The sequence below is a fragment of the Odontomachus brunneus genome, unplaced genomic scaffold (assembly GCF_010583005.1).
Source record: "Odontomachus brunneus isolate Ranch 3 - 2012 unplaced genomic scaffold, Obru_v1 Obru_scaffold_091, whole genome shotgun sequence".
NCBI lineage: Eukaryota > Metazoa > Arthropoda > Insecta > Hymenoptera > Formicidae > Odontomachus > Odontomachus brunneus.
The window spans coordinates 208,521-222,452 of NW_022639541.1; the positions used below are offsets into that span (position 1 = coordinate 208,521).

The 13,932-nt window shown below is 44.0% G+C and overlaps 1 protein-coding gene across 1 annotated transcript in view; it reads left to right on the forward strand.

Annotated features, from left to right (window-relative positions):
* LOC116848175 (protein Wnt-1-like) overlaps positions 1 to 13,932 on the forward strand; it is a 65,946-nt gene that overhangs the window by 41,478 nt on the left and 10,536 nt on the right. Inside the window, exon 2 of the mRNA XM_032824004.1 lies at positions 11,826 to 12,006. Within this exon, the coding sequence (XP_032679895.1) occupies positions 11,826 to 12,006 (181 nt within the window). The remainder of the gene's footprint in view (positions 1 to 11,825; positions 12,007 to 13,932) is intronic.

Genomic DNA, 13,932 nt, shown 5'->3' on the forward strand with positions numbered 1-13,932 from the left:
TAGCTAGCAAGAGAGTTACGCGGAGGTGGGATATTTATGGAGGATTGCCGACATTTTCTTCTTCTTTGCTTTCAAATGAAGGCCCCTATGTATATGTATAAAGCGCTTTACGGGAATGCTTTGATTTATTTTCAGTCGTCGTGTGCAGCGCCTATCATACGGGATAGACACTGTAGATCAAGCGTGCGTGGCGCCTCTCATCACGCTCTGATCCTTCCCTTTCTCTCTTCCTTCGAGTTTCCAGCGTTAATTGCTCGTATTAATTGCTTCGAATTCCGCGAAGATCTCACCTAAGGTCTTACCTTCTCTTGAAAGAAAGAACAAGAATCTCCCAAGAGTTTCAGAAATCGCAATTGAAAGAGAGAAGAGATACTTAACATTCTTTTTCAAGAGATACGTAAGGTAAAAGTACCAATGGACACTCATCTAGTTTTGGATCATTGTTTTAGTCTTTGAATACGAATATTTAAACATCTTTGAAAATGAATATTTAAATTCTCAGCATAGTATATATACAAATACATATATACATATATTGAATATGTACGTATATTTCATGTTTTAAGAGTTTAAATATAATATATAAAATAAAGTTTCATAATTAAAGACCAAAATAATAAGAAGTCCAGAGTATGTCCAGGAATGTGGCACTTTTATCTTACTTAACATTCTTTGCTCGTAATTAGAGACTGGATACTCTGAATTACGGTGACAGTGTGAAAAACGCGAGCTAGTCTGGCTCGGGTTTGCACTCGATAAATCTAAATCATCGAAATCACGTTTGCTCCTTCCGCCTCCCCAGGCCGCCGATTCCGAAAAACAATGATTCCGCAGGATCTACCTCCTTTTTCAAATTGCGAAAACGACGATCGATCATACACGACTGCGTGTCCACGTAACGCATTTGCTTTCCTATTTACTTTCGGCAATTCGCCGTAGTTGGAAAACGCGAGTATCTCCTGCTACCGCCGCTGCTCTCTATCTCTCTCTCTTTCTCTCCCTCTCATAGACCTCACCCCCGACGAACATTCTGAAATGCAAATCGCACGGTGCGGCGCAATATGCTAATGCAAGCATCGTGGTATCCGATAACATTTGTCTAACCGAGCGTTAAGATCCCGCCAGGGCACTCGCCGACTCCTTGTTTCACGCGTGAACGACCCTTAACCCGGCGCAACGAAAGCCTGAACCAACACCACGGGGGTGGAAGAGGAGCGAGAGGCGTTGAAGGAGGAGGAGGAAGAGGAGGGGCTGGGGAGGGAGGAGGACGAGTGGGTGCTGTTTTCGCGCTACGGCTACGACGAGGATATCCGTATCGAGTCGGAGAGCGTAAGCCAGATTGATGTACCGCCCGCGAGAGATTTATCGAAACGATATTTATCGGTGACGACGTCTGACGGATTTTTCAATAGACAGCGTTAGTGAGCGAGTGGCGAGGTGCGCTTTATTTCCCCGTCCGATGCGTGTACAGGTGCTCCTCGGGAGAAGGACGACGTATCTGTCTCTCTCCCCTTCCCCCTTTTTCTCTCTTTCTCTTTGCACGCGCCACTCGCGAGTATCCATCGCGGAAAATATTCGGGTCTCTGCGGATGGGTGTTTAAAATTGCGCGTTCCCGACTGCAAAATGAAATTGATCGTTCCGTTTTCGGTGAGTAATTTTCGTGCTTTCATCCAATTTGCAATCGATTTTCCTCCGGTGAAATATAAATTTGAAGAAAAGCTTACCTTTTGTCTTAATTTTTCGGCGTTACACAGTTTTGCGTAGCAAAACCGTGACGTTAAAGAGTGCGGCCAAGAGTGGCCCAGGTTCATGGCTAACAATTTTTGATATCACTTTGGCCCTAAAGTAAAGTTTATAGTAAAGTTTATAGATTACAAATATGCAAGTGACCAAAATGATTAGATCTCAAGTTCCACAGATATAGTCCACTTGAAAATTCCACTTCTAAGAGGGGATGCCATGTTTTAGCGAGAGGAAAGTGCAGTTCTTCAAGGCAACCTATACATATGTCATTGTAATTAGATAACGATATATGTACTTGATAGAGAATCAAAAAGAATATAACTTATATGTTACTTTAAGCCAAATAAGCTAGTACTTAATGACAATGTATATTTTATTAATAAAAAAAGTTCTTTTTATTAATAAAGCAATTCTTTTCGAATGAAAGTTCTGCTATCTCACCGCAGAAAATCTGAATTGACGGTGGCGTCTAGCAGTGTCAAGAACGAAATAACTGTATCAGTGTAGCTGATTGGCTGACACTAGGCCAGGTTTAAGTTAAGCTTCATCTGACACCTCGGAAAGTTACTTGCGTTTTATCGCGTTATTTTTCAGTTTCTCCGTGAAGTGTATATATTATCGTGATCCTTACAATCATAAAAATATGCAGTAAATTCTGGTGATATATTATGAAAATCAATAAATTAAATGTGTTTATACATGCCGATCTCAGCTGTCACAAATCACCGTGACAGCCGAAAAATGTAACATTATTTCAGGAATTATTTTACGATGCTGCGTGATATATCAGCCAGATATCTAAGTTTGCTGTACAGGTTTTAGAATTAGGAAAATATTTGGTTCTTCAGGGAAAAGTAAAAAATAAAGCAATAAAACGCAAAGAACTTTCGGTATGTTATTTCTCGCTTCTGACGTCATCAAACCAATATGGCCGCTCGAGAATAGCAGAGCCTTAAATCGACCTATATTATCTATCAAGATAATAAAAATCGGAGACATATCAAAGGTGTGTCTATTGTGTTTGGGGCACGCAATTCAACGCGGAGAGCGCTGCGCTATCTCGTGGAAGTGCACGCAAAAAAAATTTCAGTTGGTGCAACCAAATAGGAACCAACTGAAAATTAGGTGATCAGAAGCGATATCTCTGTTATGAAAACTAATATTTCTGTTGTCGCAACCGAAAATATTCGTCTGAACATTAAATGATATTAGAACTTGGTTGAGGCAACTGAAAACAATTGACTATACAAAAGTTTTATAAAGGAATTTTTCTGTTCCTACAGCCGAGTTTTCGTTTGATCCCTGAGCAACCGAAAATTCGGTTGCACCAACAGAATTCTTTTTTCCGTGTGGAATTTTCATTGGGTCATATCTCTGGAACTTGACGTCCGATCACCCTGACCCTTGCATATTTGTAATCTATGCAACGTAAACGTTATTTTAAACTCAAAATGGTTTCAAAACCTTTTGTTCATGAATCGAGGCCAGTGGCCTATAGGCACTTGGCCGCACTCTTTGTTCTCGAGAAGGAAGTTTGCTTGAGATTGATGGGTGGATGGTCGGTGGTTTCGTCGGATAAAAACAGCTCTCGGTCTTAAATTGTCAAGAGCCCGAGAACCGTTTCGGGCCTCGGGCATGATGTCCTCGTCGAGGGAAGATCGGCTGCGAATTAGCCCCAGAGAGGCCGCTAATTAGCCGTCGACGCGCTCAACGGGCAAGCCGTGTACGCGTAATGCGCGTGAGAGACGAGTACTTTCGCGAACGCACATCGGGCGCTCCGGTACTCTGCCTGATATCCCTTGGGCTCTTGAGGCTCGCGTTATTTTTTTTTTCTTCCAATTTGCCGCGTGCACGTGGGGAACAAGCGTGCGTGCGTGCGTGCGAGAAGAAAACGGGCACGAGTACCCCGTTAGGAGGTATGGACTATCCCCTAATTAAGATCGTTTCGCGAGGAATCTTGCAAGACGTCTTCATATTTTCACGGATACGATCACAAAGCGAATGTCGCGCGAAGGATCGAGTTTCCAAAATGTTTTGCATGCCTCGTGAACCTCAATTTTTCTAATATTTCTCATTCTTTAGAAATTGGAGATACTGATAGTTTCGATCATATTCTTTCGATTTTATCAAGCCTATAAATTCTAATTAAGAATAAATTTTAATAAAATTGTAAATTGTACTAAATTTTTGCTACGGTTTAAATCGTCATTTTTCTGAATCTCCAAGGAAATTGTCCCTTTGATGCTTATTTGAGGCGCAAAACAGGAGTTGGATTCGCATAAAAAAAGTTATTGATTCTTTAAAGTATGCAAACGTTGGAAAAATAGCAGCGAAATTTCGACTCGGGTGTACTTCGTATACATTCAATTAATTTCGAGAAGCGAACTCCCCAGGGGATCCGCGACGGAGAACGAAAAAGTCCGTCTCATATTTTAAACCTCGCCACGTGTCCGAGACTCATCGAAAACAGGGAGCGTTGCCAGCGTTTCCTCGTCACGGACATTCGAGATGGTTTGCCTTGCAAGCGGAAGCAATCTCTTACTGACACACTGCACGCTCGCGCATTTGTTTACGCGATTCAAGACGCGAAAGGAAGCCGAATAAATAACGAGCACTTTCGCAGGATGAATGTCCCGTGTCGTCGCGCATCTCGCGCTACGCTGATTGATCCAGGACGATTAGCGCGGTGAGGCGATCGTGAAAATTTTAAGAGCTCATCGCGAACGTGACCGACACGAAAAACGCCTGAGAGATCTTCTTCCCGACAACTGCGAGAAGAACGAATACAAATTATTACTGAGGCAATTAGAAATGGCGATGCTTCAAGATAATTCGTAAAATTGGAAAAAAACAGCGATACACGTAAAAATTGGCGAAATATGAAAATCGCTTTCTCACACATTAACCTCCGTCGAAACTTTAGATTATTAATTTATTTATTTTTAATTAGTTAAAAAGTGCGGGCAAAAGTGGCCCAGATGGCCATCAGATGACCAAAAAATCTTGAAATCATTTTGGACCTAAAATAAAGTTTATGGTACGTAGATTACAAATATGCAAGTGCCAAAATTGTCAGACTTCAGGTTCCAAAGATATAGTTCATTAAAAATTTTACTTCCACGAGTTAGCGCCATATTTTCGCGAGAGGGAAGTGCAGTTCTTTACGAATTAAATTGATTTTTGTATTACCCATCAAGATAATGAAGATAGAAGCAATAATCGCGTCCGCAGTTCAACGCGAAGAACACTGACGCCATTTCGTGGAAGTGGGATTTTCAATGAGTCATATCTCTGGAACCTGAAGCCCGACCAGTTTTGCACTTATATATTTGTAATCTATGCACTATAAACTTTACTTTAAACTCAAAATAGTTTATGGTTTCAAAATATTTTGGTTATAAATCTGGACCTTGGGACTAGGCCGCACTTTTGCTCAAAACAACAAGTAATATTAAGTATAACATAAAAATCTGAGTAAAACTTTGAGTAAAATTGTTGCTGCACGAATGCAATAGAAAATTTATGTTATTGTGTGACGTAAACCTCATAATTAATTCAATGCGTTTACTTCATAAATGTAATCAGAAAAATTGTAAAGTGGATTATTTCACGTCATGATAAACATGAAAATTTATTCGAGAAAATTTACTCGCATGAGATGACGCAACGTCGTGATTTCATATATCGACCGATGAGAAACGTTAAGAAAAGGGAAAAAAAGGAAAACACCCCGCGCAACATACAACAAACCCCGAACGAGCGAATTTTAACTACCCTAATTAGCGCCCCTTTGGTGCGCCCTTTAGTTGCGCCGGGGGGTCATTGTCGCCCTTCCCTGCTTCCCCTCGTCTGTTTCCCTTGCCGGTTCCCCTGGTACACTACCCCGACCCACCTACCTATACGACCGCAGTTTCCCAGTGATCCGACGGAGATCAAGTCAATTCGTTGACGCGGTCGAAAAATTACCGCGGGCAAATAACCTCGAGCTATACGAGTACACGTATGATGCTCCGCTCCCCTTTCTCTCTCTTTCTCTCCCTCCCTCTCTTACCTCCCTCTTTCTCTCTTTCTCTCTCAGGTCGTTACACAGCGCGAGGGTGAGATCGAGGAACGTACGCAGGAGCACGAGGGACGCTCCTTTCGGTAATCGATACTAATTAGAACGAGGCGAAGTTTCGGGCCGCGCTCCACCGCCGTTCGCTCACCACGACGCGGGCCGCGTTCGTGTGTTTCGCCCCCCTCGACTCCCCAGCCCCTGCAGTCCCTCTTCCTCGTTGCCTACCGCGTCTACTACCCCCTTCCGGGGGTAGTTAATACCGACGAGACGAGACGAGACGAGACGCGTACCTACGACGTATTGTAGGCTTTCGAGGATTTATCCGGCCATTATATCGGCGGCCGCGAGTGTTCTCGACATAAATGGGCCCTATCGCTGTCACGCGAACAAAGCGCGGCCCCGACGTGGTTATGACGGCAACGTGATACCCCTTCGAGTAATAATATAATAATCGCGGTTGTTTCGCGCTCGTCGTTGTTGTTGTTGAACCGCGATTGAGGATCGCCCTCTCGCCCTCTTTCTTCCTTTCTTCGTCTCTCTTCTTCCGCTGCGACGTGAATAGGAGACTGGAAGAGAAGAAGAAGAAGAATCGCCCCCGACGGCGCGCGCGATCCTCTTCTCTTCGTCCTCCTCCTCCCCCGTCGCGGTGAACCGTGCTGGATACATGAGCGAACCTGAATATGGATTTCATTCTTTCGTATCGACGCTTTGTACGATTATTCTGCCCTCGGTTGCCCTTTCACCGCCTCGCCACCCCGTCTTCTTTGTTTCTCCACCGCCCTGCTCCTTCTCTTTCCCGTTCTCGACGACGGTGCACTCACCATGGTTGGTTATCTCCCTGGGCAGTGTTTTCTGTGCGTAATCAAACACCGGTTTCTAACCGAGACGAGCCTCGTGAACGCGAACAAGGGAGGGAATGTAATTAAAAGGATTGTTCGATCTTTATTACGGCGGTTCTTTGGTATACGAGGTGAGCCGAGGGAAACTTTTCAGCTCGGTGATTATGTATTCGACCGATTCGCTGTGAGAAACGTCAAATTCGGTCAATTTTTTCTTCGAAAATTACACGGGCTCGCGATAGATTCGGCTCTTTTCGCGCGAATTGGCCGGTCAAAAATATAAAACTCGAAGTAGAAGATCTGCCTTATCCCAGCCTGTACACTGAGGCTGTTTTTATTAATATTTATTATTAGGATTTTTTTTTATTTATATTTATTATTAAAAAATGACGAGACGCGCGCAGCAAGTGACGAGTGGGAGCAGCAAGGTGAAATATTCTGGTAGAGCGGAAAGGTCGTCGCGGGCGGGCAAAAGGGCGACCTTCGTTCGTTTGCCGGCTGATTAGGTGCCGTGTCCTTGACCGCTTTATTTAGCAGATCGGCCGATATCGATCGTGAGAGTGGCCACCTCGAAAGCATACTGGTTCAAACGATCAATCGCATTCTGATAGTATGCTATGGTATATCTCGTCGAGAGTTGCTGTCACGTGCGTTTACGCTCGCCTGAATTGAGTCTTGGAATGTTTCGAAATGACGTTTCTGAGAGCTCTACGAGAATCAAGAGGTGAGAGAAAGAGAGAGAAAAGGATCTTTAGAACGGCGGGACAAGTCCCAAAATGCGTGTGAATGTTTCGAAGTGGTGAAAGGTTTTAAAAAGCGACGGTATTAAACGCGTTATCAGATGACCCACGCACTTAAACGTTAAGTTTTCCCCTAAAGTGGAGCGTTAAAAACGTAGCTCGTCGCGTAAAATAGATCGATGCTCATCGACCGAGAGTCGGCCGAGAGGGTGTCCCGATACCTTCGTGGACGAAGTGTCAGGCGGCCGAGGGGGCAAAGGGCGCGCTTCATCTTCGCCGGCAATATCGGCCGACTGTTTCGACTTCCAACGGAGACGGCTGTGTTATCCAGAATCGGCTGTTTGACGAGAGGCTCATCCTGATCGTAAACAGCGCTATTATACCTCGCGACGCGACGGATTCATGGGCCACCACCTTCTGGCGATCATGACGACGACGATTCCTCTCGTGGCCTCCTCGTTGGAGATCGAACCGCGGGAATGTGTCTCTCCGCGGCGTAAGCGGCGGTAATCCTCGCGCAGATGCGAGGAAGAGAGGGCTTCGTGACATTTCCGAGTATACACGAGATAACGGGCGAGACGACGAAAGGGGCAAGACACGAGGGCGAGTGGGACCGGGATCCCGTCGCTGAGTATCCGTAAAACGCACTCTCGTAAGGGCCGTAAACCGTGGCCAAACAAACCCGAAATAGCCGGTCGACGACGGTGAGCCGAGCCCTGGTAGAGAGAGAGAGAAAGAGAGAGAGAGAGAGAGAGAGAGAGAGAGAGAGAGAGAGAGCCTTGGCGAGAAGAGGCGAAGGCGCTGACTCCTCGCTGATGCCGGCACCGCGTCTGTATTCTCGGCCGCAAATAAATAATAAACGCTACGCGCGCAACCCGCCGCCGGTCCTCCCTGCCTGCCTGCCTGCAAAAGCCGCGCCCTGGACGATCGTTCGGACGGGGACCCCCTTTACGACCGACGGATGCTCCAGAAACGGCCGACACGAACGAAAGTAACCGGTAACCGTCGGATAAAGTGGTTACAACACAACTCGCTTCCGCGGGTCTTCCCGCGCGACTTTCCGCGCGGAGGAGAGGAAATTCCTCGAACCGCGTCAACGTCGAGGTGGTAGTCTCGCGGAGTATCAGTGGTCCAATTACGTCCTACGTTCGCGACTCATGACCGCGAGAAGGATCTCATTAAAAATGTTCCGAGCGGATTTCGTGGGGATTATTTGTATTTCTTTAAATTTACGCTGGTCAACAAAATTTGATCTTTTCTTTACTTCACGAATGTGAATAGTCACTTCCGATGTATTTTTGCCTGCTAAATACGAATCTGTTCTCCAAATTTGATTACTGAGTTACAGTTTTCAGAGAAATGGCGACAGAAATACAAAAACGAGAATTTTTGGGGTTTTCATGACGTTATAACTCCAGCAGCAATTTTTTTTTCTAAATTTCATTAATGCTACGCAAAAGTATTAATATTTAGCTTTAAAATGCATTTGGTTCTGTTTCGGTATGATTTCTCGTTTCCGAAATATAGCTGAAATAAAACACATTGGTCGCGCACATTTGGCATGATATCATTCACGGCACGGTTTTCACGCAATGTATCTAATCAAAGCGCGGTATCCGATCAAATTATCCGCCGTCGTTATCCAGTGCTAACTGCGCTTTCTTTCAGGCGACTGTCCAATTCCACGTGAATGAAATGATTCATCCTTCGTGCCAATCTTCGACAAACTTTCGCAAAGCTCTAAAGAAAAAAACAAAAAAACTTGCGTTTAATAAACATTTGATAAAACTTAAATTCTAGTGAAACTTTATGCGAATGGAATCTTTTTAATTAAGCGTAATCAAAATTTTAACCTGCACTCAATTATGAATAAACGACAAGACTTTATTTAACTGTGATAACGGACTATGATTTGACTATGATAAAGATAATGACGTAAAATGCACTGTTAAATATTGGAGGGTCAAATTTAAACCAATTTCTTGAGTTAAATAATATTTAGTTATTTTTAACTATTATGTGTGTCAAAATTTACTATTTTAACACAAAACTATTATGTGTTTAAAGAAACAACCACATCTAATCAACCCATTTAAAACAATATTGTCACTTTTTACTAAAAAAAAAAGGTTACATTAACGTGCACATAATAAAGAATAAACTAAATTTTAGTTAATTTTAATACATTTCTTAAGTCAAATTATTTAACTCCATTACATTAGTTAAATTAACGACATATTTAGTAGGAGCAGTGGCGACTTATAGGAATGGTTAAAAATAACTTAAATTGAGTATAATTTGACACTACGGATTTAACAGTGTAAAGGATCATAATGCGCAGGAGGGAATAGCAAGTCGTTATGTTACTGCGGTAACGTTAATTATCATCCCGAATAGCGAACGTGCGCTCGCGCGCGCTTTAGCCACTTTTCGAGAGCGCGACCCTTCGACTTTCTCTCTCTCTCTCTCTCTCTTCTCCCGTCGATACACACCGTGACCACTATCTCCTTCCCGTTGGTGCCCTTAGGGCGGCGGCGGGGTGCGCTTCCGAACCCTAAAAAGCCACACCCTCGATTCTCATTAAGATTTACCGTGTAAACGAGCGTTGCCCGTGTCCGGACGGGTGCTACTAATCGAACCCCTCGCCGAAAGAATTGAAAACAGCCGACGCGGCCGGCGCGTTTCGGGGCTTTTAGGAGAACGAGATCGGTCGGCGTTTAAAGGTAGGGCTGGCGGCGGAGCAGGCAGGCAGGCAGGCACGGCTCGAGGCGGAGTGGAGCGAGACGCGATTTTGTGTCCGGTCGATTTACATTTAACGAAATTGCCGTTCAGCGCCGGCACAATTATCAGCAGATTAATCCATGCCTCGGTGTTGTCGGGTACGATCACGCGCGCTCCTTCTGAGGGAGACTTCCGAGGGACCCCAAGTCGACAATTCGCTTCTGTTCCCAACCTTGACTCTGTAACGTATGCAGAGGATTAGTCTGTGGATGGCAACTGGAAATCGCAGCCCTTCTTGATTCAATGCAACATACAATTAAACAAATTTTCCATCAAAATCAACGTCGTTCTTGTTTCGAGGGGAACACAAATCAGATAGGCACGAGTCGCTGAATCGGCCGATTAATCAGGCCGAAATACAGTAATAACAATGACGACGAGGCTTTGCGGAGCTTTAAGGAGCTTCAAAGAGTCGGATACACCGTCGTCGACAGCCGAGGAAGAGAGAGAGAGAAAGAGACAGGGCGAGCGAGTTTAGTCAGAAGAGCTAACTCACTTGCTTGGCTTTCCTCCTGACTTGATTCACGATACCGAGGCTACGACGAGGCTACGGCTTCTCTCGTCCTCCCCGCATCCTGTTCCCCTGCCCCCTGCGCGTTTCACCCTCCCATGTGTCTCTCCCATCCTCCTCCCGGCCCTTCGTCCTCTCCCCCTCTATAATTTTCACCCGAATACCTGCTCTAATTATAGGTGGTTCGTCACGGCGAGGAGAGAGAGAGAGAGAGAGAGAGAGCGCAAGGAATCCTCTCTCATGGTGTTGTCGGTAGCTCGCTCTCGGCTGCGAGTCGCTCGTACATCCTCGTCTGTAGATATTTCATCGTAAAACGTGCCCCGTAAGACGATCCGTCGTAACGTCGACCACCGCGGGTTCTCTCGATAACGGACAGCGCGCGCGCCGACTCACCTCGGCTACGATAAGCGTCGACTTGCCCCGTTCGAATGCGGAGCCGGTAGTTAGGCCGCATCGCGGAAAGATGCACGCGCTCGTTGAATGAAGATTACGCGTTTCGAGCGCGCGCGCGCCCGCCACAAGTGTATTATTTATGAGCGATAATAAAAGGAGAATGGTAAATCTGACGAGATCGTCTTCCGGCGAAAAAGAATCCCGTCGAGACGAGCAGCTTGGGGTTATCGTGCCCACCTTGTTCCCTGTCGTTACTTTGCGATACCGTTCGTACGATTGACTCTGCGATATTGATTTCTCGATCGTTACACCGCGAAATTAATTATCTATCGTTGCACTGTAATTTATTTACATACGTTTGATTTGTTTTTTTTTTTCTTTGTTTTTTATCGACAGCCTACACGTCTTATACACATTTTTTGATAAACTTCTTGGCAATCTATTAACTCAATTTGAAATTCATCTTCTTAATAACAAGCTACTTTCTAAAAAAATCTCGTCTTAATCATGTAGTAATTAAAAATTAATTTACATTAATTATAGATATAACCATATTTTAAAATTAAAAGTAACCATATAATAACATCCATCCAAAATACATCGTTCAAGATCTCTCGAGGAGATAATCGAATGCACAAGTCCCCGACGCGCCGGATGATCGTCCAGCACGCGCGAGGGAAGGAATCATCAATTAGATTAATTGCTCTCGACGTCGTCGTCGATGTCGTCACGTTTATCATACAGCATTGTGCGATTACAGGTACCTGGGCCTGGAGCCGAGGCTGACATCCGGCACGATCCAAGGCGGCGGTGCCGAGTCGCAGACGCAGATCGCAGGCGCGGGTGTGATCGGTCCGGCGAGCGCTGAAAAGACCTGCAAGAGCGCACACCTGACCGTCAAGCAGCAGGCGATATGCTCCCGCTCGCCACCCGTCCTGCAGGTATTTACCTCGCGGCTGGCCTGAGGCCCTGAAGCCTCTCTCTCTCCTTTATCCTCTATCTCTATTTCGCTTGCTCTCAATCTCCTCTCTCACCCTGTGCGCCTCTCTCTCTCTTTCGCTTGCTCTCAATCTCCTCTCTCACCCTGTGCGCCTCTCTCTCTCTCTCCCCCCTCTCTCTCCCCCCTCTCTCTCCTCTTCTCTCTGTCGGATTAATGGCCGGGGAAGCACGCGGCTAATTCGATTCGCGGGACCTACGACCGCGTGCCGAGCGAATCTCGGCCTTCTTCTCGCAAGTCGCAGGTTGCCCGTCGAAGAATCTCTCCGCCCGAGATCTCGCGGCTCGCCGTCTGCAGCAACTTTCCATTGGTGTACATGTATATGTCTGTGTGCGTGTGTGTTCGCGACGAAAAACACGCTTCGTTTCTCGATAAGCGAATCGACGTTGCGCGATTATTGACACGTTGATCGCCGCGCTGATTTCCATCGCTTGTGCGAAAGCGTAACCGACGATTGGATTATTAGTATGTGTACGGTAAAGAAATGCAATCACGGTATTAGTATATTTTCCTACAGCTAAGGAGACTTGGTGTACAATTATATTCCTCTTAACCACACACATCTATCCATTCCTTGTTTCTATCTATTTAGTTACTGATACCCCTATAGTTACCTTGTTCCCTCTAATTGGCTTTAAAATATTCATTCTCGTTACGTAAATACTCTTGTAATCTCCTCTCACAATCTTCTTAATTTTTACCTGATCTTTACATATTACCTACACCTTATCCATATCTATCAGATCTAATTAACTTTCCTATTTCACTCAACGGGTACTATATCGTCCTCCTACACAATACCCCAAATTCTATCCTTTCTTTCAGCTGTACACGCCTATCTCTTCATCTTTCGTTTTTCTATCTAATCTCTTCACTGCTCCTCTTATTTCTTCATCCTCTTTTCCCTAAATTTTCTTCCATATCTTGTTAGTTTCATTACTCTATTCAATTTCCTATTAACTTCAAGATTTTTCTGTCTTTTTCTTCACTTCCTATATGTCTCCTTCAGCTTACATCGCCAAGAAGGAGTTTTCCATATCAACCTTCCTCTTATTCTTTGCACTTCACCCTTCTTATTTACACAGTCTTCTTGTATTATCTTCTTTCCGTATATCTTTATTTTGCTTCCTTATCCCACCTGATGATCAAACTTTTCCACTTCATCTCTTATATCCTCTTCTTCCTCTATTATTCTTTGTGTATACTTCTGTCTTCTATTATACATTTCCTCTATCGATTATTTCATCCGCATTACTATACTAATTTAAGCTTGCCTGCATCATCTACATTACTCGTTCTTTATGACACCATAACTTCTATTAATTATGCACTTTCCTCATACATTAAAATCATTCCAAATCCCACATATTTGTTAACCAAGTATTCACATATTTGCACGCCTTCTAACTAATACTGCAATTCTAGACAAAATCGCAAAACTCGTAATTTTTTTTCGTAAGACTCGTAAGAACTTATTAGTCTGAGATCTGCAATTCTATGTGGACCGTATGTTATATGATAACTCGTAAATATCAACGATTTTTTTTTGTTTTTTTTGTAAACTACGACTTTACGATTTTACGATTTACTCGTATATTTGCTTAGAATTGCAGCATAAGTCTTAAAGAAATGCAATCAAAAGTACATGTATATTTCGTTTATTTTATTTCCTACAAGCAAACGTCCAAATATTTTTTCTCAGTGTACACTGTTAAATCCGTAGTGTCAAATTATACTCAATTTGAGTTATTTTTAACCATTCCTATAAGTCGCCACTGCTCCTACTAAATATGTCGTTAATTTAACTAATGTAATGGAGTTAAATAATTTAACTTAAGAAATGTATTAAATTTGACTAAAATTTAGTTTA